The sequence below is a fragment of the Tinamus guttatus genome, unplaced genomic scaffold (assembly GCF_059628265.1).
Source record: "Tinamus guttatus ecotype Peru unplaced genomic scaffold, ASM5962826v1 Tinamus_guttatus_pri_ptg000117l, whole genome shotgun sequence".
In the NCBI taxonomy this organism is placed as follows: Eukaryota; Metazoa; Chordata; class Aves; order Tinamiformes; family Tinamidae; genus Tinamus; species Tinamus guttatus.
Genome location: NW_028288651.1, coordinates 655,961 through 682,112, shown reverse-complemented (window position 1 = coordinate 682,112; position 26,152 = coordinate 655,961). Strand labels below are relative to the sequence as shown.

The 26,152-nt window shown below is 48.2% G+C and overlaps 1 protein-coding gene across 1 annotated transcript; it reads left to right on the top strand.

Moving 5' to 3' along the window:
* The first annotated feature begins 816 nt into the window (after window positions 1-816).
* Window positions 817-25,781, top strand: TNFRSF11A (TNF receptor superfamily member 11a). The gene is made up of 12 exons (XM_088521340.1): window positions 817-876; window positions 12,328-12,376; window positions 13,520-13,527; window positions 13,620-13,701; window positions 14,426-14,551; window positions 15,114-15,257; window positions 16,613-16,706; window positions 17,073-17,167; window positions 17,983-18,090; window positions 19,913-19,965; window positions 21,639-22,479; window positions 25,477-25,781. The coding sequence occupies exons 1-12, from the start codon at window positions 817-819 to the stop codon at window positions 25,779-25,781; spliced, it is 1,965 nt and encodes a 654-aa protein (XP_088377466.1).
* Window positions 25,782-26,152: the final 371 nt, after the last annotated feature.

Here is a 26,152-nt window from a genome sequence, read left to right as displayed (position 1 = left end):
ACGAAGCCCCGCTCGCTGTGCCAGATACTCGGCTGGAGCCGACGGGCGCCTTCCCCCCAGAGCTCTTGCACGGCGCTGCGCTCCGCCGACGCCCTGGGAAGGAGCCCTGCTGCTCCCAGCAGACGGGGGCGTTGCGGGCTGCCCCGTGCGGAGCAGGGCTGTTGCCACCAAAGACATTGGGCCCTTGATGTGTGAGTTTGGGGGACCAGGACATCGCTCGGCACTAGCTCGAGGCAGCTCTCAGGGCTGACCCTGTGTGTGGCGTTGGGTGCTCCCACCTGCCTGTTGCCTGGAAGGAGAGGGGGGAAAGGGGCAGCTTTTGCCCAGACAGCAGGGCAAGGTGAAGGTGCCTCTTCACATGAGGATTAAGGGAGGGCCGGGTTGGACAAGGCAGGATGCGTGGGGCAGAAGCCAGGTGGATGGCCCTGGAGGGCAGAAGAAGGGCAGGGAACGCAGTGCCCGTGGGCAGGAGGAGGAACGTGGGCACAGTGACTAAACTTCTTGTAAAAGGGGGAGGAGAGAGGAAAGGGAGGGACAAGAAGAGGGGAAAAAAAAAACCCTGCATGTCAAGTCTGAGGAAATGCTCTGGGAACTACAGCCAGGCTCTGTGTTTTTTTGTTGTTGGTTTTTTTTTTTTTTTTTCTTCTCTCTTCTCCCCTCGTGTAGCTGAGAGGAAGGAAAGGAAGAAAGAGAAGTAACCAGCTCAAATGCGCCTCACACTCTTGCCGGCCCTTGGGGACTTGGTTGAAAGGATCTAGTTTCTGTTTGGTGGCAGGAAAAGGAGCAACAAGAGGAGGCAGAGACGGACTCTCAGACATGCCCGTCGCGGCCGGCCGCTGCCTCGTGCTGCTCTGCCTGGCTGCCGTCGGCAAACAGGTAGGAGCGGGTGGCCGGGTCTGCGCCGGGGAAGGCAGCACGCGGGTGCGGGGTCTCGAGCGAGCGACCGCGTTCGTGCGACCGGCGTCTCGTGCCGCGGCGACCGGCGGTGCAGGGCTCGGCCACACAGCTGCTCCTGCCTCTTTTCTCGGCTCCACTCCTGGGTTGTTTTCTTTGCAGCTCGCCCCGTCTCGCGTCTTTAAAGCCGAAATAGCCAAAACCCAGAGCTCTGAGCGAAGCTAGCAGATCGGCAGCGAAAACAGCCTGCTCCTGCCCGGGGCAGGGTGTGAGAAACCAGAAAATATTTGCAGCGAGGTTGCGGGGAGATTTAATTTGCATGTAGTGCAAGGACAAGGCAGACTCCACCCTACCAAGCAGATTTATTCAGGAGTGCGCGAGCCCACTCGTCTTGGCTTGCAGCCGCACGGCACCGCACCGGGCAGGCACGGCAAGAGCACAGCAGCCTCGGCAGCCCGGCCTCAACGTGCCGCGTCCCACGGAGGTGCGTGGCCCCTGTTCCCCTGCCTCAACGTGCCGCGTCCCACGGAGGTGCGTGGCCCCTGTTCCCCTGCCTCAACGTGCCGCGACCCACGGAGGTGCGTGGCCCCTGTTCCCCTCCATCCAGCCCCTGATCCTGCGCACAGCAGCCTCTAAGGTCTGGCACGATGCTTGTCTCCGACCTCAGCCTGCGGCTCAGGCAGGGTGCCCCGAGGTTTGGGTGCTGTGCGAGGCAGGGCCAGGAGCTGCCCCTGAGCCCCCGGGAGCTGCCAGGCTGCGGCCTCACTGCCTCTCAGGGGAGGCTCCACACGGCATTCGGCTCTGCAGGCGCTTGCAAGCAGAGCGTGCTGCTCCCACGGCCGTGACGCACGGCGCATCTCACGCTGTCAGGGCTGCTGGGCAGCCCTCGCTTTCACGAGGACGGGCTCCCCGGGCCCTGCAGGAACGGCGCGCATCCGGAGGCAGCTTGCAGGGGCTTCGGCCTGCAGAACTCCCCTTGGCTCTCTCAATGATTCCTCTCCCACCACCTTCTGGACTGTGCTACAGCTGGTTTGCTTGCTCAGTTAGTCACTCTTTGGTCGCCTTGCTGCTATTTGTGTTCCTCACGTTTGAAACTCTAGTATCCCAGTGTCTTGTTATTCTTTTTCTTCTTGACCGCCTTGTGACTGCCTGGAGTGGCCTGGGCTGTGGCTGTGTTCCCTCAGAGCAAGGTGCAGCTATGAGGGAAAAAGAATAATAATAATAATAATAATAATAATAATAATAATAATAATAATAATAATAAGTCTTTGTTGTCTACAGCTTAGAATTTAACGTCTGACTGCATACTTCTGAGGGCCCTTCTTATGCATCTCTGCTCCTAAATGCACTGCCTAAAACCACACAGGCCTTTTGTTTTTTGCCCTTCACAGCATGTGTTTCTGTCCACCCTCACCCCATAGGCTTCTCTTAAATGGCTGGTTCCCAGGTGTCTTCCATATGTTTATGAATGAGTTTGCGTTTTTCAAAACTGACTCTTACGTCAGCTTTCTGAAGGTCTGTCTCCTCCTTCGGCATTTTCTGCACGTATTTTTTTCCTCTGTGGTGTTCAGAGCTGTGATGGATGCACTGTGTTGAGCAGACTTCAATGTTGCTGACATTTCTGCTCATATTTTCACTCCAGCTCACCAGCCATGACAATTGCTTACTTCTGGAGCCATTCTGGCTTTGGGGCAGTTGTTCCCTTTGGAATCTCCTCGTTGCCTGGAACCTGTTCAACTCTTGATCAAACCCTGGAAATTCAGATTTCTAGGCTATAGTTCCCACCATGCGGCACATGCCTTGATTTGGTAACCAATAGGTAGCCCTCATTATTTCTTGTCTGCTAGTAAACAGCTTTTCAGAGGATGCAGAACAGGAAACTTGTCTTTATTTGAGGTTGATGTGTAAAGTCTTTCCACTGCATTCAACACGTGCTTAATTCGGAATCTGTTAGTGGGTACACAGGATGCAATTTTCCGTGGCCAGTGCTTTGGACAAGTAACAATACAAAATAATAAAGGACCTCGAAAAGCTGTAGTGTAATATTGCATAGGAAAAGCCATATTGTGTCAAAGAGCCAACTAACCTAATGTTGCGTCTGCAACAGTGAGCAAGACTTGGAAGTCAGGAATATAAATGCAAAGTATATTTGCAAATATAAATGCCCAGAGAGATACTGCAGCTAGCCAACCTTTTGGGTTTTCCTAACGTTCTCCTGTACTTGACTGATTTGAACAATGATTTTATATCTCAATGGTGTGGTGTTTTCTGACAGAACAAATAGTGAGAAATGAGTGCAGTAGGGCTGAAGCTTGGGTCCAATGCGCTTGTGTTCGTTTACAACTAATACTGTGGTGGGGTAGTGGTAGGACCGTAACGTTTTCAGTGACTTCCAGGGAGGAATTTGAAAAAAAAAAAAAAAAAAAGTAAATAAATCGAATGAATTCTCAGAGCACTGCTGAAAATAACCATCATCGCCATCATCATTTTCACCAAAGAGGAAACAAGAACAGAGAATTCATGACTTGCTCTAGATCACTCACCGAACGTGCTGCAGAAGTGCTGGGAGCTCAGACCTCCTCTCCCCTTGCCTTGTGCTTCGGCAGCAAGATGATCTCCCCAACTGATTTGTCTCATCCAGCTGTCAGAGCACTGACTATTTTCCCTGCTGACACAATCAGCTCATCTTCTTTGTGCAGAAAAGCCTCCATAACCCTTTATTTACTTAGCGCTTTCAAAGGACATAATTGCTCGTATCAGATGGAAGTTAACAGCCTGTGATGCAATCTGCATTTGTATAAGTGTAATATAACCAATTACCTGGTTTAACCTCAATCTCTTCTGCTGTGTGGCAGTGCACTGGATTCTTCGACCACTCCATCATATTTATTTTGCAGGAAAAGTTTGCCTAGTGTGAGTGTCTAGAATTCTTCATAATTTAGAGCAGCTTTAAAATGCCCTCGGTCAAAGTGTTAATTATCTTTTAACTTCCCAAAATGCACAGCGTTGATGGTAAGAGAAAAAATCAGGGGAAAGAAAGGTCCATAATGCATTAGATCATAGGTTGTCCTGGTCCAGTATTCTGTCTGTGACCAAGGCTAAAAGCAATCAGTCAGCAGAGCAAAACTCCTACACTATCTAATCTAAAGCCCTGGATTTATTTTGGCACTAACAGCACAAGTTTAGAAGCTCTTATAATTCAGTTAATTCACTTGTCAAAATGCCCTTGCAGGGAAAGGATGCTGGGAGGGAAACGGGTATTTTTTTTCATTGCTTTGCAGTTTCCCCCTGGATCATGTGAAAAATCAACGATAGCATTTTACAGTATCTCAAATAAAAAGGAATAATGCATGGCATATGAAACTAAACCCATTCACAATTCAGGAAATACTTGTTGTGTCTTTTCTCAAGGTAAGCATCATCTTCCTGATGCCATTTCTTCTTCCCACAAAATGGGACCAAAACAAACCTTTACCAGATTTCACGAGTCAGTAAAATTCAAAGTTTATCAGCATGCTGTCTGTCGCGTGCTAACTTTCAAGTTTAAGGCACAGGGCTTGCTTTCTTGCTAAGAGAAAACAAAGTGCAGGTGAAGCACAGGCGTTAAATGTGGCCAGCAGGATCTATTTCACAGAAATTGCAGAGCAGCTGCAGTTGGAAGGGACTTCGGGAGATCTAGTCAAACTGCTGCTCCAGCAGGATCACTTTGAGCATGTTTCACTTGTCTGTTACCGTCACCCCAAGTACCTCAAGCTTGGAAAAGTGGGAGGTAATTTGGCTGCTCTGCACAACTAGTGTAGTGCACTTGCATAACTAAAGGGTGGAAAATCACAGAAACACCAAAGACTTAAGGTATAAATGCAAGCACTGAACACTGTTCAGAGGAGTAATATTTAAGTTACATCTTTGTGTTTAGCTATCTCTTAGGAATTCAAACGTGGAAGGCCCTACTAAACTAGATGCACAGAACAAAAGGTCGCCCCCCTGGCAAGGCTGTCCTCTTTTTTCTCCCTGCCACCTTCATCTCCGTGGGGCCGAGTCTGCAGGTGGCGTTTGCAGAGAGGAGAACTGGCAGAGTTCCTGCCGCCACCTTCCTGCTCTTTGTGCTCCGCACCCTGCTCTGCAAAGGGACGTGGCATCGTTGTGCAGTGCGCGCACTGCGGGCCGTTTGGAGGGGACGTCGGGTTTGGGGTTTTTTTCCCCGTTTTTTGGTTGTTTTTTGAGATGCTTGCTTAGCTTGCAGGAGGCAGAGAGGAGAAGAGGGAAAGGAGAGGTGGTTGGTTCATCATGTCCTCAGCTGCACCTGGGCTGCTTGGCCCGGCTGCCCCCTTCCCTGGGGCTCGAGCTCCGCTTGCCAGGCAGTGCTGGGACCTGCAGGCAGCTGCTCTCCGCCTGTTCTGGTGTTGCTTGCACAGAGAAGGAGCCGCTCCAAGAAAGCACAAAGGCAAATATTTGTTTGTAATAAATGTGATATAAAAATTAAGTGCTGTTTAACCAGGTTGCACTATGGACTCAGGTAGGCCTCATTCTGTATGGCACAACAACCCGCCTACAGGAACTTGCCTCTGTTTATGACTTGCTCCTCTTTAAAAATGGTCCGAAGTTCAAGCAGTAGAAGAAGGGCCTTGGGACCCGTACAGCCTGGAGCGGAGGTGGCCAGGAATGGCCGGCCGGGCTGTAGCGGGCAGGACTCCCGCTCCACTGGCTGCTCTGGTCCATGGGGCAGCCTCCTTGCTGCCTCTGCTGCGTGGCAGGGTTGGGTGTGATGTTTTGGCACCGGGGAACTGCAAGTTTCCTGATTCCTCCTCGTTTTTGGGCCCCCGACACATCTCCGCTGCCACTGGTGTCTCAGCTTGCAGGGGGAGCTGGGTGGAGGGCTCTGCGCTCCACCAGAGCAGCGGTGCTGACTTTCCCCAGGTGCTCCCTAACGTCCTGGTTCTTGTGCCATACCCGTGCAGCTCCCTGGGTTGCTTTTGGCAGTCCTTCCCTCGGAGAGCGTTTTGTTTGCCCTTTCAGGGTGTGAGTTCTCTGTGGCAAGGGCTTGGCTTTCTTTGGTGTTTGTACAGTGCTTAGGATGTCGTGGCTGCAAACAAAGCTGAAGAGTCATTAATCTCCCCAGAACAGGGCCCCGTCCGTTTCCCACCAAAGTCATGGGGAGGTCTGCCAGTTTGGGCCCGGGAAGAGAGTAGATACCTTCCAGCCTGGCCAACTGCCTTGGCTCAGGCTGGAGTTTCCACCCCTCCTTACTTTGTTATTTGGGTCCCCTCGTGCCCACGACCCACTTGGTGTCGCCGTGCCCAAGGCACGTTCCTGCCAGCGCGATGCAGAAGGCGTCGGGGATGGCTCCTCGCTTCTTTCACACAAGCTGCCTGTTTCTCCCGCTTGCTCCTTCCTAGGACGGAGCGTGTGCAAAGCGGGATGCCAGCTCGCTGTGTCTGTATCGGCTCCCGGGAGCGCCAGGCGGCTTGGGAGGCTCCTCCAGCCCCGTAGCCGCAGCAAAGGAGGGCTCAGGGCAGGTAGGAGGCTGGAGGGCTTGGGCAGCCCTCCCTGGCCCAGGCCCCCAAGCGCCCGGCCCCGGAGCCTCTCCTCAGCCTCAGCCCCAGCGCCACCACCTGCCTGCTGGGGCCCTGCGGAGCCTGGTGGCCGATGCCCCGCGGGAAGGTCGGCGGCCTAAGAGAGACGTGGAAGGACTGTCCTTGGTAAAAGAGTCAGGCCAGCCAGTGTAATCCACCCTGCAGGAGCCCATTAACTAAGGAGGAAAAAAAAAAAAGAGAGAGATCATTTACCCTCGCCACTTTGTGGCTACTCCAAAAAGAAAAAAAATACATATATAAAAATATATATAGGATTTATTCAGGAATGACAAAAACCAACATTTGTGACTGCAGATTGGTGCAGAATATATTTAGTCAGTGGTAAAAATGGAGGGAAAAGAAGAAAAGAATTTGGCATGGAAAAAAAAATACCATAGAGTCTTCTCAGGCAACCCATTAATCTGGAATACAGATAGGGAAAAATGTGCTACTGGGTTCATGTGAAGTCCTAAAAAGTGTTTATGTAGCACACGGGAGAATCTATTTTCAGCATATTCTTTTGCCACAGCAAATAGTTTTTCCTCATGAGCATCGTGTTCTTCAGTAACTTCTCACTGGTCAGTAACTAGAGTGATCAGACGATTCCTTGGACGTGCTCTGAGGAAAGCAACAACACAGTTCTCCCTTGTAACACCACACGTAGTAAACAGGCTCGATAAGGAAGCGAGCTGACCACAATTGGAGGCAGAGAGGAATCTTTCCACTGGCTACCAGAGCCCAGGGTGCCCAGCAGACCTCGTTCCCTGCGGTGATGCCCACAGAATAAATTAATCAATTTTCAGCCCAGTGCTGAGTCCCTAAGTGAAGGCAGCAGTTTGGTCTTGGTGGAGAAGCTGCAGATCCAGGCACACGCTTCGTGCTACAGCTCGTGTCAAGGCAGAGCAATCTGTAACTGCACCCATCCCTGCATGTAGCCATCTGCCCAAGAGGAGGCTGCAGCCCTGTAGTCACTTCTACCAGAAAGATGCTGGGTATTTGTTCTACGTGGGGTCCCAAAATCTTCTGCAGGAGCAGGAAAGCAAAGCAGCAGCCGGCGGTGAAAGCGGGCTCCCTGTCTCCTGCACAAACCTTCTCATTCTGCCCATCAGCTCAACTCGGATCGCAGTCACACATCAGACCGTAGGTGATTATGCTGCACCTGGCAGCAGGCTGGGATGAAAGGATGCATGAACCATGAACACTGAGGTTTTTGAAGCATAGGATGTCCCCATTGTGCCCATCTCACTTGACATCGTCCAGAAATCCGTCTGACAAATCTCAATTATTTTTGCAGTAAAACTCTACTTTGGTTGGTGACATGGACTAATAATCTGTTGAACTAAAATGCCAGAGAGGAGTGCTCCTCATAAGTGATTGATTCTTTGATGTCTTTTTTATTATTATTTCAATTAAGCCAGAGTGAGTTGTGGTGGATGTTACCTCGCCTGCTTTGTGCATTACTTAAGGCGTGGAGCAGTGTGGCTGCTGAGCGGTGCTCTGGCACCTGTTTAATCTGGAACCGATTCGCCTTTGGAGGCCTTCCCGCAGCAGCACCAATATTAGCTGTAGGACTATCGCTACAGAGCAGTTTTTATTTCTGCTTGTTACAGACTGCTGCCTTGCTGTCAATCTCTTTTTTTTGTTTTGTTTTGTTAAATATTTTGGTTTGGGTTGTTTTTTGGGGTTTCATACGGTCTGATTCATCTTGAAAATACTCTGCCTGGTAACTGTTAGTCTTTGAATTACTGCGGCAATGAGGACACACAAGTTAAAGAGTAGGTTTTGCACCACCACGGCACAGGCCAAGCGGGCAGTTCACGCTGCTCTGCAAGTGGAACGGCATCAGGGCCCGGTACAGGGCCAGCACACGGAGCTCGGGTGCTGTCCATGGCTGTGCTTTGACATTCACGTTGCTTTGCCTAGTACCATCCCTCTTCATGCCTTTGGAGTTTAGCTGTTCAGACAGAGTGTAAAACTTTCAGGTTGTGCCCCGTACCTTGTTACTGCCTTCTCTGGTGCACGTTATGCGTAATGGCTAGACGCTGCAAGCAGCACAGCGGATGGTAACATTGGGTGCATCCCCCTGCTTGTTGCACGAGAATGGCTTTTCCAGCGAGTGCCATGCATGTGGCAGTGTGTTTGCAGCCTCCTCAGGAACAACGGCTGACCCAGGGGTTCAGTTAGCAGCCACTTGAGCAGTGGGCTCGGTGACCTCTGTCGTCTCCCACCTGCTGGGCCTGTGCTTTCCGTCGGCCTCACCTCCGCGGGCCCAGGCTGCGAGCGCTCCGCACGGCACTTCTCCTTCACGTAGCCTGCTGCTAGAAATAGCCCCGGTGGCTTCGAGACCGCCTGATGCTCCTTCCCGTCGGCAGGGGAGCACCGGCTGCTCAGGCCACCTCTCCCACGTGTGTTTGCTTTTGGCTGCCCGCGAAGACCGAGGCATAATCGCAACGGTCGGGATTGGGGCTTCAACCACCATTTGTCCACTTCCTGGGCACAAGTTACGGATTTTTCTTCATTCCTTTATTAATTGTTTTATCCTTTATGTTCTCATTCAGGCTACTGTAAAGTTTCTAAAACCTATTTTTAACAGTGAAATAATATTTAGTTTTTAGCCTTTGCCATTTCCCGGCTATATTTTACCACGTGATGGTGGTTCTGTGATGTGGTTTACTGGTCACTGGAAAGTTGACATCACCATGAAGCATTTCATTCACAATCTAAGATTTTCATGGTGAGTTACAGACTGGCAACTGAATAACTGGAATTGCACGGCTGTGGCTTGTGTGCTGCTTTGATTTAATTTTTACCAGCAAAAGAGCAGGGTCTCTGTGAAGGGACTGTTGCATTTAATATCCATGTGATTATGCTATTTTTCACATAAAACTCCTCTTTCCCATTGTAAACTCAGTTGTAAAGATCACCCGTGATGCGTGTTACTGCGGCATGCCTTAACGCAGTGCCTAGGCGTGCCAGCCGTGGAGCAGTGCCCGGCTACGTCCAGGTTCTCCGTTTGTTCTTGAATATTTTTGCGCAAGTCTCTGAGAGTGGCAACAGAGGGAGAATAACTGGTTTTGCGCAGCCATACTGCTGAGCCAAATTAGGCAGGCAGGTAGCTGGGTAGGTTGGTAGCTGAAGGGCAGTAGGGACACAAGCCGGATGCGTGGCGGGGGGGGAGTAGCTGACATCTGAATGAGAGAAAAGGAGCAAATGACTGCAGAGGCAGTTCTAGCTGGATGCCGGGTCCTGTGGTTGAAGGGGCTGCTGCAGATGTGATCAGAAATCGTTGGTCAAAGCTCCTCCTCCCCATGAAGGCAATAAAGCCCCCCAAATGGTAGAAATGTTGTAGTTCTACAGCAGGCAAGGGGAAGGCTCTCGAAGAGCAAGCGGTGTGCAAGGCAGGATAAGAGTTCTTGCTCCTATAGGTACTTTAGGTCTCCAGTGGTGATGGAGGAAAAATGTGGAATGCTGGAAGATGACCTGAGCATTCTCCAGAAATAAGTATACGGAGCCAGGTGTCGTCTTAAAATGGTTACCCCTTGGTGTGTCCCACTGCATCTCAATTTTTGCAAAACTAGGGTTATCGCTAATGAGCAGTCCTGCTGGAGGCCCAGGTTCTTGTTCAGAAATGACATGGGAAAACAAATGTGGAAACCCCCGAGCTTGTTCTTCCAGATTTTTTTTCTTTTAAAGGAGAGGGGCCTGTGCAACTTTATCTTCTCTGAAATGTCTGTCTGAATATTCATTTGAGCGAGAAAGTAATTTTAGCATCCATGACACACAGCTTCTCCTGTCATCAGATTGCTCAATGGCGCCAAGAATAAATATTTCCTTAAGCCTGAGGACAGGAATCTGAAGTTCTGCTAGTTCCCCCTTCAGAAACACCTGTGTGTGTTTTTCAACGATCAGAGCAACATGGTTGGGCTTTGCAGCTGTGACTCATTGAGGTTCGGCGAGCCTACAAGCACGCTCTTGCTTGGCGTCCCTTTCATGGAATTACACACACAAACATGCACAAAAATAAATAAAAAAAGAAGCTTAGAAGGGTATCTGCAGTCCTCTGCGAACCTCTCCGTGAGCGTGCCTGCTTTCCAAAGAAGTGGATGGGACTATTCATGAGCTTACAGGTCAGTAGGTGCTGCTGTGCTTTACAAAAGCATGCCATGCACAAGGAGCACATTCATGTTTGGTCCCTGGTGGTTCCACTTTGTGTGCTTAAGTGACAACTTAAAATTATATGGAGTACCTGGACCTTTCTAAAGCCCCCATCTGCACGTGGCTGTGGGATTTGGTGACAAGCTTAACCATTAAAGAGACCGTTAAAGCAACAAGAAGGCTGTGGATTTATTTATTTATTTATTTCCCGCATTTTTTTACTTTGGATGGGACCGACACCTTTGCTTTCCCTGGGCACACCAAGTGTGACATGTGACCCTTGCTCTCGCCAGACCGCAGCTCCGTGAGGTCAGAGCTGCGCTGACCTACGCGCCAGCCTTCGATGAGAGGAAGGATGTTCCAGAGGTTAAAATGCTAACTTGAGGCTTTGGAGACATGGTTTTGTTTCCTGCTTTGCCACTGATTTCCTGTTACCTTAGTACAGTTAGTCAGTCTCTTGAGCATGAGTTCCTCATCTGTAAAATGACTCGCACTTCCCTATCTCAGAAGGGCTCCGTGGAGAGGAATACATTAGTGCTGGTGAAGCATTGAGCCATGGGGCTGCTGCGAGTTGTGTGCAGGACTCCTGCCCTCTTGAAAAAAAAAAAAAAAAAAAGAAGCTTATTTATAGACAGAGATAGTGTCCTCTGGCAGAAGGTTAAAGACGGATCCCCTTGACTTTCATGGTGCTGTGTTAAGAGGCTGCAGGCACACTGGGTCTGCTCCCCTGTGAGAAAACACGCAGTTTCTTTGATTTTCCTTTGCGTCTTGTCTCCCTGGCGGCGGATCTGACTAGCCCATCCTAAGCCAAAATTTCTCACCTTTGGGAGGAGCAACTGGCCCCTTGTCTTTATTTCATTGAGTATAAATGAAAGAAGGCAACAGCACACACCTCTGTGAACGCATCGGCTCATCCCCAGAGGAGAAGGACGTGGTGGCAGAAGAGCATCCTTGTTGACGCAGAGTGTAGGTTTGCGCAGCGGCAGCTGGGAATGCGCTGAAACAAAAACTCTCTTCGTGCAGCAGAGCAGAGAGCTACGAGGTGATGTACAAAAGGCACGCGAGGGGTCAGCCAGCTTCCCCAGCCCCGGCGCAAGGGCATTGCTTGTCCTGTTCAGGCAGAATTTGAATTCTCAGAAATGATTCCTGACTCTTTAGTTGAATGCTCTCCAGAAGATTTGCACGTCCTTCCTTAAAAAAGGATGACTGCCCTGGTTTGACACTTCAGTAATTCTTTTAAGTCTTTTTTTTTTTTCTTTTTTCTAAAGAGGAACTTTCAAACTGGGCCAAACGAGGAAGACGAGAACATTCTGTTATAAAAGCAAGTGAACTGGCTCGTGACTTGTCTCCCTAGCACTGCACAAGTCCCGCACGCGCCGGGCGATGAACGAGTCTTGTGTGAGGAATAAGCCTTTCAGAAGCACCTACCTGCTCTCTCGCACTTGGCAGGAATCCTGCTCCGATTCCAGGTGCCTTCTGTGTGAGGTGCTGTGCAAACACAATCAGCAATTTTTGTTCCAAGTCCCTCATAATGTAATCACAAGAAAGATACTGCTAATTAATGCGGTGAAAGAGACAAGGAAATACTGAGATAGAAGAAGTATTCTCACAAGGCTGGACTCTAGATTTGCCCTGGGGTTGTTGTCATGATAAAAAATGGTTATAAGGTGCTTATAACCTGCAAACATAACCAAAAAAAAAAAAGACCTCTGATAATAAGACCTCTGATCTTAGTAACTTACTTCACTTCAGACGCATCTAGTGCAGTTTTGACACTGCTGCACTGTGTATGGACTCAAACTCCAAGCCAAAAGGAGGTAGTTTAAAGAAATATTCCAACCTCTTTGGTCATTGTTAAGTTATAAGACCCTTTCCAGCAAGGACAAGGTGCTTAGGGGAAGAGAATATAATGAGATTGCTTTTGGTGAAACAGGAAAGAGAGGAAAAGAGGAGAGGTAAAAGGGATTAGAAACCACTGTTAATTTTTCCCTTGCTTGCACAGCACTGTTACATAATGAAAGGTCCTTCTAACCATCAGCAGAAGTTTTAAGGCATCTTTTTTTTTCCAAATCAGAAGTATCCTGTAAGTGATATTTCAGCTTTATCCCATCATAGTGAAGTGTTCCTTGCTAAGAGCCCGATTTTGAATTACCCTCCGTGTCCCAGGAGGAAGGGCCAGCACCTGGCTGTGGAGTGTTGGGTTTGCCTGGGGTTCGGCTGCCCAGAGACGCCGGGGCAGCCAGAGCAGGGGCAGCCGGGGGCCAGGGGCGACGTTTGGCCCCAGGAAAGGTGAGGGAGGGCTTGCAAGGGCTGGTAAGGGCTAGATAAAACACTGTAACACCCTTGACAGATGTCCTCTTGTGCAACAGTTTTGGCTGCTTTGTTGAGGGAAGGGTTTGCTTTTGTTTTGATCTATTTTTTAAGAAATCAAAAGGTGTTGGCTTAATTTGTATCATCTCAGTGGCTGGCTGTCTCAGTTCAATGAGATTAATGCTGCAGGGCAAAATAGGAGCCATAAAGAGCCATAAAATTGAAGGCCAATATTTTCTGGGGCTTCAGAAGAGTGTTGTGTATCCCAGGGGGAAGCTGGAAACTTCTTTTTTTGAGGATATAAATCGTTCACTTGTTCACCTTTACTAGTTTGCTGAATGTTCTACTTTCTTTTTTTATGATTGTTTTGAAGTCAGATGTTTCAAATAATACAGTATTGTAAGCAGGGGTTATACTGCAGGCCAAAAGGTTGTGATAAATTACAAGACTGGGTTATTTATTTATCACCTGGCTATATTACAAGTCCCTGTGTGCACAGCATCAAGTACGTATTATTAATTGGCCTACAAGGAGCTTTTGAAGTCCTATACAATGTTTTATTGCTCAGCTGTCCAAAATGCTGTAAGGAAGAAAAGTTTCCCTCCTCCCCACGGCAGCTGTGGGTGGGTAGTGCTGAAGCTTGAGGTGTCTTGGTTCTCATGTCCTTTCTCTCCCTCTCCTCCCCAGCTGTCGCTGCAGGTCACGCTGCCGTGTGAGAGCGAGCAGCACTATGAGCACTCGGGGCGGTGCTGCACCAAGTGTGAGCCAGGTAGGGGCCGCGCGTGGCGCTCGCAGTGGTGGCCACTGACAGAACTGGAGGTAATGGCCACAAACTGAAACACTGAAAGTTCCACGGGAACTTAAGGAAAAATTTCTTAACACCGAGGGTTACAGAGCACTGGAACAGGTTGCCAAGAGAGGTTGCGGAATCTCCCTCTCTGGGGATCTTCAAAACCCGCTTGGATGCAGTCCTGTGCCACGTGCTCTGGGTGACCCTGCGTGTGCAGGGGGCTTGGACTAGATGACCTCTAGAGGTCCCTTCCAACCTTAAGGATTCTATGATTCTATGAAACTGAGACGCTCCTCAGAGGCAGCACATGGGGTGGCGCAGCAGCCTGCCTGGGGCCTCCGCAAGGCTTCTCTGCACATGCCCGAACAGAGGTTGCTGATTTCAGGTGTTGGAATAGCTGTTCGTGCAGGAGTAGTCCTAGTCATCTCAGCAAACGCCGTGACAGCTATTTTGCTGGGATAGCATTTAATGGTAGGCAGAAAGTAGCTTAATTTTCATGCACATAAACAAGCTGGTTCCCATGCCCTAAGTTTCAGGGATGTTTCAGCAGGTTAGGGCCGGACCAGGGAACTGAAAGGGTGGCACAGAAATGATCATCCCCCAGTACTACAGCAGTGTTAGGTTGGCCTATATTTTGTCTAAGCTCCTTTAACAGCTGATGTGCAACTTGCGAATGACCTACTTTTCCTTCTCATCTTCACAGGAAAATACATGTTTGCAAAATGCACTGGTACTTCTGATAGTGTGTGCCAGCCGTGTGGCCCAAATGAGTACATGGATGTCTGGAATGAAGAAGACAAATGCTTACTACATAAAATATGTGATCAAGGTGAGCTGTTTATACTGAGGAGCCTTTTGATCTGAACTAGTGAAGTGTCAGTGCGGGCACATGGATCTGGACATGATGCTTTGTTCAGGAACATGGTAATGGAGGTTGGCCTTGCAAAAGAACCTAAAAGACATTGAGGTCCCCGGACACCAGGGAGTTTCAGTTCTTCTGTGCTCTGTTGAACACTGCCACTACAGTCTCCTTGCTGCTCAAGTGATTACCTTCACTTTGGCCACTGATCCCAGTGAGTTGTGTTTTAAAGGTTGTTTTTTTTGCCCAGCGTATTGTGTGCTCACATCCCCTAACACGGTAGCTTCAAACTTGCAAAAGCTCTTTTTATTTTCTACAGGAGCTGCAAGGAAAAGTATTGCTCAGGAGTTCAATCAGGAAGGTGTCCTGTGCTAATCAAGGGTCTCCAGTGCTTCTTGAGAGACAACATTCCCTCTAGCAAGAATGGTTCTGCATCTGACATTCAAGTGAAACAAATAGCTGGAGCAGGAGGTTTATAAATTTTAGGCTTAGAATCAGAGAGGTTTTTACTCTCAGGTGCTTTCTCTTCTAGGGAAAGCTCTGAAGGAAGTGAATCCAGGGAGCAGCACGTCCCAGCGGCAATGTGCCTGTATGGCGGGGTACCACTGGAACGACGACTGTGACTGCTGCCAGCGAAACACCCTGTGTGCCCCCGGATTTGGAGTCAAGCAGCCTGGTAAGATACAGAGAGGTGCCCGGGAGAAGTGAAATGTCCAGGTCAAGCCTGGAGGGTGAAGTCAGCAGGGGACTGCTGGTCAGGTTATATATCAGGAAAAATTCCTCTATGGGAAGAGTGGTGAAGCGTTGGAACAGGCTGCCTAGGGACGTGGTGCAGTCACCACCCTGGCAGTGTTCAAGAAATGTGTGGATAAGGCATCTGGGGACATGGGTTAGCAGGCAGGGTGTTGAGGGGCTTCTGATTGGACTCAATAATCTTGAAGGTCTTTTCCAACCATAATGATTCTGTGATTTGGGTTCTGATACTGAAGAGAGGATATCTTAGACTTTCTGTCCACTGTGAATGGACGAAGCATGTCTGTGTGATTATCATTGCTACTGCATGTAACCCTTCTGCACTATTTGCATTTTGAGGGCCACTTTGACAGTAAGGGGCTTGAGCCTCTGTCATTTACATAGTGTCTGGAATGAGGGGACGTTTGCAAGGCTTCATATGGCCGTAGCCAGAAGGACTGCAGTGTATTGCTCATGTCTGCTGAGGTACTTGACTCAGCAATCGCTTGGTTCTGCAGTACTCAGAACTAAGTGGTCCACTGGGCATCGTTGCTGGGATCTCTGAAATCAGCTTCTGCTGACTGACTATTCTTTGCCACATTTTATAACACTATAAGTGAGTTAAAAATGATGAACACCTTTCACATAGTGCAGGTATTCTTTATTTTATATGACTCATAATGCAAGGATTTATTACAGACATTTAACTTAGTTCTGGGTTTAATTGCAAGCAAAGTGGAAGTGTTTTGTGGGTGGAAAATAGAGATGGTTAAATTCAGAGTTGTAATGAACAGCAGGAAGATAAAGTGAGCTGTTCCAAGTACAAGGAATACCAAAAAACAGCACTTAATGGAGAGATGGGAAATGAGATGGGCCTGAAGCACAGTTTGCTTTTCACCAAGCTGGCAAATCCTGGCGTAGCACTCTTTTTGCTTCAGACAGCAAACAATTGCAATTGACACTACCAGTTAATGTGACCGTTGGTGGAACAGCATCAACACAACGCAGGTAATGAAAGTGGAAGGACATTACAGCTGTATATTATTTTCCAATAACTGAAAATGGCTTCTGGTCATTTACCATTTTGATCAAGTAGAGAAATATGCTGGTCTTACCTGTTTTCCTGATTACCCGTAGCTGTCATTGCTACCCTACTATAATTTTAAATTCTTCTGTCACCAGGGAAGCTTTGGGAAGGGGAGAGGGTGTGGGAGGATGGGGAGCCCAGTCATCTCCGTTTTGCAATCAACTCACAAAAGTTCAGCTACATTCTTCTTTTTCTTCCTTTACTACATGCAGTGCAACAAGACAAGGATACAATGTGTACGCCATGTCCCACAGGCTACTTCTCGAAGGTTGCTTCATCCACCGAGGGGTGCAAATCCTGGACCAAGTAAGTCCCTGTAGCCTGTATAAGGATCGTGACAGCCACAAGGCACTGAGAGGCTTGATCAAAAGCATTTTCAATGGGGTGTTTCAGTGTGTCTGCAGAGTACACAGAGCATCTCAGTTTGTGGCACAGTAATAAAGGCATTTTCAGTTTGGAGCTTGAATCCTGTTGTGGGGTGGCAAAGCAAGAATGAGCAATAACAACAGACCTGCTGAGCCATCAAGCTGAAAATAATGATGGTATCTGAACTTTTTAAAGATGGAGAAGCATGGGAGTAATTTACAGTGGAAAGTATTAGCCTGCCTATGTGTAGGAGCCATGACAGACCCCCTTGTTTGAGTATGTAGCTTCTCTGCCTTTCTTTTCTAGCTGTACAGCTCTGGGAGTGGCAGAAAGAGTCCCTGGGACTGACAAGTCAGATGCAGTCTGTGCAGAGTGGAAGATGCCTGAACAACCAGAAGATGGTATATGTCCTCCTAGAGGTTATTCACTAAGAAGTAACTATGTGTTTACCCTGGTCTTTGTCTGCTCCATTCGCCACGTGGCTGATTCTCAGGGGAGCAGCAGTAGACCAAGGCAGAGCTCCTCAGAAAATTCAGCCTGTAAAGATGACTTTAAGCCCAGCTGCTCTAGAGTCCCTGATGCTGCATGGGGAGCAGCATTACTGTAGTATACTCATGATCTCCACCACATTTACATCTCTCTCACTTTTCAGCCTGCTAATTTCCATGCACAAAGGCTACCAGCTTCTCTCTACGTGTCTTCTGTAGCAGTAGAGACAGCCTCAGCCAAATGCAGATCTCTTTTTGCCTGCTGCCCTTCTCTCTCTCCTGCATGGAAGTGCTGCTGTGGAGGCTGCCTGCCGAGCACACGACCATTCTTCACAATCTGAGACGAGAGCCACGTTCTGCTGCCTGAAGTTTGTGGTCCCCTTGGGCTGCATATCAGCCTCCTGCCGAGGCAGAGCAAGCACAGTCCGTGGGCTGGCAGCTTGCGGGGGACCTGCAGAGCAGCCTGCCTGGCTCACACCTCTCTAAGACACTAAGACTGTTTTTTACGGTGGTATCTCTGCAACAAGATGCTTCTAGTAAGGCCACTCGTCACAGAACTTTACCAGTGCTCAATCTGTTGTCCTTATTATAGAAATCTAAAATCAAATAGGAAGGAAAAAAGCCTTGTGGAATAAATATGGAAAAGCAGCTAAAATGAACAAGGATTGTAGCACTACTGAGTATAGGCTGCTTGCTGACAGTAGTCTGTTTTTTTTCACACCCTACAGGAACAAACAGGATCCTGTATGTTTTGATTGTCATCTTGTTTTTTGTGGCACTAATTGTCATCGTCATCTTCATCATATACTACAAGAACAAGGGGAAAAAGCTGACAGGTACATTATAGCTAATGATATTTTTGAATGTGAGAGCTACATGGTTCTGATTTCACGGGTAACCACCAGGTTGAGAAACTCAGGTGCCCTTTTAGAAGGTCTGTGCTATCCATACGTCTGTCTGCACAGATGTGTTTTCATGAGTGCCAAGCCAGGCTTCCCATTCCCTTCCTCAAGGGCAGGGAGCATATTGCACTTACGCATAATGCATGGCGTCCTGGTGTCTCTTGTATCCAGCACAACAAGGTGACCGTAGATGAAGGAGGGCCAGTGTTGGAGGCACAACAAAGACTTGCAGGTCTTTCACCACCTCCTAGACCCTTTTCCCTGCTTCCCTCCTCCCCTGAAACCTGCCTCGAGTTGGGTTAAAATATAGGCCTCAAGATGGCAGCCTGATGTGCATTTGCAAATGGGATGAAGGCAGTGTTGTCAGCTGAAGGCCAAAGCTCTGATTAGGTACTGCAGAAATTCCAGAAGAAATAGAAGAAATAGTAAAAATGGAAAAATTGAAAAATACTAGGAAAAAAAATACTAGGAAGAACACACTAGATATTACTGGGATTATATATGTTGATATATTTAATATATTATGAAAATGAGGAAAACACTCAAAAAGTTACTCAGCATTTTAAACCCTGGGGCTTCAGAGTCAAGGGCATACTCTTACTGCTCTCTTAATTTTAAATTTTCTTCCTCTAAACATGGAAAGCTTTTCCTAACGTAATTTTTGCCTCGTGTCCTTTTGCAAGCCCTAGGAATTTATGAAATGTTTTGCGAGGACAGCAACCCTGTCTTGTAAAGTAAGCTTTAGCCTGCGTTTTAGAAGTAGGCCGCCTCTGCCACACTAAACATGGGTTGTGCTAAATCTGGAATTCCTGGGATGGGCTGGAGGAAATGGTGACTCTCCTTGCAAACCAAATACTTGAGATGCAGAGCAGGTTTCGGGGGAATGCTCTTTCTTTGACACTGCCCTTGCACTGCTGCTCTGCGGTGACAGTCTCTCATCACCTTGGAGGGGTGAATGCTGCTGAGCAGAGCCCCAGGGATCTGCAGGCTCAGGAAGAAGTCCTGGCAGCTGCTGGTAAATGTGCAGAGTTTGCATCAGAGGGACAGACTCCTTGCTGGGGACTGGCAGTGGCTCTGAGTGGCTCTGTCTGCAGACATACAAAACCAGCACAGGGTTAAAATGCACACAGGCCTCGAGCCCTTCAGCATCTCCAGAAACTGGGTATATAAAGCAAGAGGGGACTTCCTGATAAGCAGCAGTCTTCGCTGGAAAGCACTGCTGCTCCCCAGGCTTTCCCTCGGGAGATATCTGATTGAGTGACTCTCCCAGCTGAGCGCTTCCCGCAGCGGCAGCACGCACGGTGCCGGAGGCCGCCATGCCGTGGCCTTGGGCCTTGCGCTCCTCCCGGCACGCACCTCGCTGCTCCCGGGATGGTCGTCGTGCTCTTCATGTGACTCTTCTTGAAATAGACTCCCTGGCTCTCATTGGGTCAGGATCAGGCCAGTCATAGCTTGGTGACATATGACCAGGAAAGAAACCCCATTTGATGTGGAACACAGTTTGACTGTGATCTATTTTGGGAGCTTGGAAACATTTGTTCCACAGGAATATATCCTTATTCCAGTTAGAGCGAGTCCTCGGCTAGACAGCCGCCGGGACATCTGAACAGTGCGTAAACACAGCCTCGATGGTTTATGTTTAATATAGTATTATGGATTGTGAATAACTATGTATGTGTTTAGGTCTGTGGTTGCCTTTAGTGCCTGCTATACAGTATATGTACATAAAACAGCTATTGTTTTGTTCTCCCTATAGCAGATCTACAGAACTGGGCCAACGAAGTGTGCAGCCAAATAAAGGGAACAACGGTAAAGTCCAGAGCATTAAGAATTTCTGTTTTATATTTCTTTCTTTACTATATTCCTGGCACTCCCTTGGCAGTAGCCTCCACTGTAACTTTTGGCTGGAAAACAAGTTTTCTGTTTCTCCAAAAAAAAAAAAAAAAAACTCACAACTTTGGCTTTTTTAGTCTGGTTCTGTGTGAATATGAGACTTATGAAATGTCCAGCAGCTTCCCTAGCTTCTGAACCACCTCTCTGGTTTCAGCCAGTTTTAACAGTCTCTGTGATGCTTAAATATTTGTAAGAGGAGAAAGTTCAACAGGAGCCCTACAGTTACTGAACATCTGAGACTCTACCTAGGAGAGAGCTGTTGTAAATCCAAAGACCTGGAAAAACTTCAGCTGGAGTTTGCACCTCTTTACGTACCAGAGAAATCTGAATTGGGGCAAAGCCAAAAACATCAGACACGCAGGCAAAAGCACAAGAGTCATCAGTTAAAGAGAACATCCCTGAGACCCATTAATTCCAGTGCCTGCCAAAATCCTTTTTGTCCATTCAGATACGGGAGAAAGTAAATAAGACCTTCGAAAAGGTTTTGCTCCAGAGCAGTCGCAGATCCCACAGCTGAAACACTTGGATGAGGGCTCAGGCTCTTGTGCACTGCTTGATTCCCAGAAGGAACATGGGCTTTGGTGTCCTAGCTCCCAGATGCTGTCACCATCAGGCCAGGCCAGGATCTCTGTCTAGTTTAGTGGCTGCAACCCTCAAATCCCACAACTACAAAGAAAACTTCTTAAGAGGGAAGTTCCTCTTTTGTCTCCTAAGTGTTTGTGCAACCTCCTGCACTAGCAGCAGCTCAGACTGCCAGGACGGAGGAGTGAGGACCAGCAGCAGTGAGCGGCTGGCAGCATTTGCATACTCCTCTCCATCCTGGAAGAACTGAACGGGTGCTAAAAATGGAATGTAGGCATCAATTCCCGTCACTGCAGACTGACCTGCAGGTACCGAAGTGAACTCCTGAACTGCTGCCTCCAGTATTTTCCAGCACTTTTGTGGAGCCACAACCAAAAATGCATCTTTACTTTGAACACTACTGACAAATGGGCTCCTGTATTTGTTGTCCTAAATTACTCTGGTTTAAAGCAACCTTGTGAGAGCTTTGTTGTTGTTGTTTTTTTTTTTTTTTTTTTTTTTTTTCCTAGCTTGCCATCTAAAACAATCTGGTTTTTCTTCTGCATATAGCATTACCAGTAATAAGGTTTCTGCTCTCAGTAAGTCCTTCACAGGTCTACAGCCCTTCAGACCCAGCTAATTCAGGGTGTTTACAGGCCTCTAACAAATCAGAGCTCAGTAGTATCTTACCGATGGTTCATAAGGAGCAGCAAAAAGCAGTGACTAACAGGTTTATTGACTCTTAAGGGCGTTTTTAAGAACTAACAATAGCCTCCTCTCAAAATTAAATGTTGTGGTCTCCCAGACCAACAGATTTTTATCGAAATACCCACTGAGCACAGCACCACTGGTCACAGTTTTGCAACAGGATAGAATTATACTGCAGGACTCAAAGACAGCCGGTGCTACTCAAACTCAGCAGCTCCACGTCAAGGAATAGTTACCATCTGCCTGTTTTGTCTTTGCTTAGAAAATAACCTTCTGCTAATTTATTTATTAAATACGTTTTTCTTTTGGACTTCATTTAGGAGCCCCCCAGAGGTGTGTTCGTAGACACAGGTGGAACCAACACTGCTGCTCCCCAGATTCCTGAAGGAATGTGCCTCCTGGCTCCTGATGCTTATTCTCCCCGTGGAAACACGTGCTACACCAGCAGTCACCTTCTGTGCATGAACAGCAGCCCCAAGACAGCTCCATACGAGGCAGCAGGGAACCTCCAAGGGTTTTCTGTGCTCTCCGAGACTGATGATGACCATTTCCCACCGGTCCCCATGGAAGATGAATACACAGATAAAGATCTCAATGCAGCTGATTATTTATCTTTACTGAGTCAGCCTGACAGTAAAACTGTGTCAACGTTTTCAGAGCCAGTGGAGATAGGGGAGAATGACAGCTTAAATCAGTGCTTTTCAGGGGTCGGGAGCACAGAGGACGTATCAGCGGCTCAAGGCCCCGACTCTTCCTCCAAAATGGATGGCACACATGCTGCTATAGACAGATATCTTCAGAAGTGCTGCCAGCAGGCCCCCAGCTGCCCAAAGGAAGCAGACACCAGAGACACAGGTGGCTTTGCAGTGAACCACGACACGGAGAAGGTCTGCGTGAGGTGCGGCGTTTCATACCGGGGCTCTCCCGGCAAGAGGAGCCAGCCGTACCGTGCAGGCCCCAGCAGTGCCCCCACCTCCCCCGAAACGGGATCCTATGCACAGTGCACCTGTGGCTTGCACGTTCTCTCTGCTGGTCAGAGCACTCCGGCAAGCGACCGTGGTGTGGAAGATGCGTCTTCGGAAGGCACCGACACCAAGTCCCAGAGCACAAGAAGCACTTCAGGGACAAGCAGCAGCACCTCAGACCTTCCACCGGCATCTGGTAAGCCCAGTAGGCTTGACCTACATACTGTCATAGGATTATTCTCTGTGCTAGGTCAGTATTACTCAGAGAGTCTGTTTTAGAAGAGGGAGTTAAGAATAAAACGATGCCTTGAAACTTAACTTGAAAGATGAGGACGAAATAGCAGGGGCATTTGTTCTGCAATTCTGCAGTGCGAGCACCATGAGGGATCATCATCCTGTCATGATCTAGCCAGTAGTGCAAAATCCATCTTCCAGCCATCACTGCAGTGGCCAGGCAATAGTTAGTGGGTGTTTTCATGGCAGCGGTTGGTGTGATTTAGAGAGGAGTTGGGAGAAGGGGACACTGGTCTACAGGCTAAGTCGAGAAGGAGTGCTCAGCTTTCAGATGGGCGTTCTTCCATTCAACACGCCGCTTGTGCTGTTCTGTCCTCATTTCTAGGTGCAAGTCCAGGTAGAATCATACAGTGGTCAGTCGTGGTCTAGTTTGGCCATGGTTGGTCTAAGACAATGCACCCAATTATCTGTTTTTAGCACTTTCTCATTGTTTTCATTTGTTATTATACCAGCATTCAACTCAAAGTAATCTCACACAGAAATTGCTTCTCCACACACAAAGGCCCTCTCCCCTCAACAGTTCTGAAGCACAGTTATGGGGTAAATGTGCTTAAATAGTCGAAAGAAATCAGAAAAATAATCACTGCAGCAAAACCAGCAGAAGGGAAACTATGCACACTTTCTGAATGAAACCTTCTTCCCGCAGACTTTTCTTCAGCATAGACGTCTGCAATCTGCTTGTCATGTGTTATTAGTCATTTTAGATCATAATCTCTTAAAGAGAGAGACTGTTTTGATTTGTGTCTGTGCAGTGACAAGCAAAATGGGACCTGAGTTTCGCTTGGGATATCTAAGTCTTACCGTAATACACACAGCAGTCCTAAGCAGCTGCCCTTGTTTAAAACTGTATCGTGCCTTAAAGGTTTTCATGTCTTGTTGATTTGCCAAAGCCCAAAAGTGACATGGGCCTTTCCCTTCTAAACATACATGTCAAGCAGGAATCTGAAAGTGCTGTGGTATTAATCTTTCTAAGAGCTGCTATTCTTTCTATTGCCTCGGTTTTCTGAAATCTTGAAACAGATGTACTGTCTGATAAAAATTCAACAGTTATAGTAAAAATAACATAGTCTTTCATGGAAGATGACCCTGAGGTCCAACTAGAAGTCAAGTCGTATCTGGCACTGGATGGTTTTACAGAGCCTTTCACCTCAGAATCCCAAAGCAGCTCGGTTCAGCAGCTCTGTTGACTCAAATGCTGTTAGAGGACTCCACAAAATTAATCCTCATCTGCGCTGTTCCAGTCCTTAGTGAGCAATTGCCACAGAAATTAGTCTATCGTTATAACTGATACCAGCAGGTGGTCTGAAGAGATCAAATACCCCAAAAAAATGGCTGAAATATCACAGCGCAGGATGCCTTCCTTGCACTTATCCTCTGAAGATGCTCCTTATATTTTTGGATTGGAAGCACATCTCTGAGTGCTACCCAGGAAGCTCTCGTGCCATTTTTCTGTGCTTTCGTGCTTCCAGTATTATTCTCTTTCAGCATGGTGTTTTCATCTAGCAGTGTAGAATTACAGACCACGTTCAGCTGAGCATTGTAAATGTGTTAACTCCCTTTCTTCCTCCGTTGTCATGTAGATTTCTAAATTCCTGATCTCCTACCGAACACGGTTAAAGTTTTGCAATATATTTTGTGAGTGGCAAGCAATCTGCATAAAGGCAAAGAGTTATTTGAAACCCTGTAACAGAGTCGTGTTGGTAGCAAACAACTGAGTTGAACACAGGGCAAACAGCTGGCAAGACAAAAATCCTGCAGAGAACACTTACTCATACCTCATTTATTTACTAAAATGAATAGAGTTGCTTGAGGGAGCCTATCAGAGAGATGCCTAAGTCTTACCAAGACCAAATTATGGACTTAGCAGTACTTGGCAATACTGGAATCCAGTCGCGGTCCATAAACATCATGGGGCAGGGTCATGCTTAGCTGCAGTGAAAATGCCCATGTCTTCAGTGGTGAGGAAAGTGTCAAGAAAAGGCACAGAACTTCTGAAATGTTTAAGATGAATCCACAAGTCATGTGGAACACAGGAGGAAAAACACTTCTGAGGAATGGCTAGGAACACGGAGCTAAATCTTTGGTTTGGTTGCATCTTGTCTGCTTTGGTTAGTTTCTTTTAACTTGAGGAAGGTTTGTGCTTCCCAGGTGTTTTCTTTCCACTGTAAAGGAAGTTTATAACCCTCCAGAGCCTGATCCTGCCGTCACTAAATTCAGTGACTCAATCCTAATATACAGTGCAAATTCTCTAGAGGCCAGCAGACACTCTGAGAGAGGTGGGGGTTGTAACTCAGTTAGGTCACTACAGCAGAGACTTTCTTTCTTCACTGCAGTCAACATAAATCCAGATAAATCCATGAGGTGAGTATTGGAATTTATCTAATTGGGAGATCAGGGCAAGGTCAGATAATATTTTAAGCTCTGTGTTATTCAAACGCTGTCACAGTATGGCCTGACATTAATATTTTAAATCTTCCAATATTTAATCAATAAACTTGCTATCTATTCCCCATGATAGGGTCAATTGTTTACCGGGGGATGAGGGGGAAAGAATATGGTATCTGGGACTGTAAAAAACATATGTATATATAAAAAAATGGAAATAATAACCATTTCTTAACCAACTAACTAATTTAGAGAGGGAACTTCTTTTGTTAATATTCCAGGCAGATTCCCCACAGATGATAGTCTTAGTCCTCAGGAGGGCACAGTGGAAATAATGAGAGCTTCCCGCGGAAGGCATTGATTTTAAGAGTGTCCCTATGTCACGCATCAAAAATAACGGAACAAAAGTAAAGATATCGGGCTGGATTAAATTCACTATGCTCAACGTTCATCTCGTGGGAGAAAAAATTAATCACTTGCACCTTCTTTCCTCCTCCCCGGTCCCCTTCCCCAGGAAATGTGACTGGAAACAGTAACTCCACATTTATTTCAAGTGGACAAGTAATGAACTTCAAGGGAGACATCATAGTGGTCTATGTTAGTCAGAACTCCCAGGAGGGGGCGACGGCCGCTGGAGCGAGCGACGAGAGCGTGGGCAGCCCCGTGCAGGAGGAGAGCGGCAGCCGCTGCGAGACGTTCGCGGGCAACACGCAGCACTACAAGGAAAAGTGCGCCGAGGTGCACGGCGCCGCGCAGGCCTCACAGCCCGTGCAGGAGGAGGGCAGGCTGGGCCACTTCTCCGAGAAGGTGCTCAACTGATGCGGAGCAGCGTCGCTCCGCGCGGGGCAGCGAGGACGCGGCGACGGGCGGCCCACCGGGCGCTGTGGTGGCGGGCGCGGCCGGGCCGGCCGGTTCCCCAACACGCGGGTGCCCGCGGCAGATTCACTTGCTCAGCGACTGTTGCTGCCTTTGGCGTCTCCAGGGAAATCTCCCGGCTGGAAAGGACCGTTGTGGCGCAGGTGCCGCTGGTGCTCCTGCTGCCGGGCACAGACACGAGCAGGGAGCCTGGAGCGCTGCGGGCCGCGGGGCGGGAGCGCTTGGTGCCTCTCTCCTTGGTGGCTGGGGGGCTTCCGTGCTGGGGCCGCCACGTGGCCAAGGACAGCGTAGGCAATCCTCTGGGCTGGGGACTT

Coding starts and splice junctions, on each gene's coding strand:
- TNFRSF11A (XM_088521340.1), top strand. CDS start 817: ATGCCCGTCGCGGCCGGCCGCTGCCTCGTGCTGCTCTGCCTGGCTGCC. Junction 877..12,327: donor TGGCTGCCGTCGGCAAACAG/GTAGGAGCGGGT, acceptor AAAAAAAAAAAG/ACCTCTGATAATAAGACCTC. Junction 17,168..17,982: donor GCCTGAACAACCAGAAGATG/GTATATGTCCTC, acceptor CACACCCTACAG/GAACAAACAGGATCCTGTAT.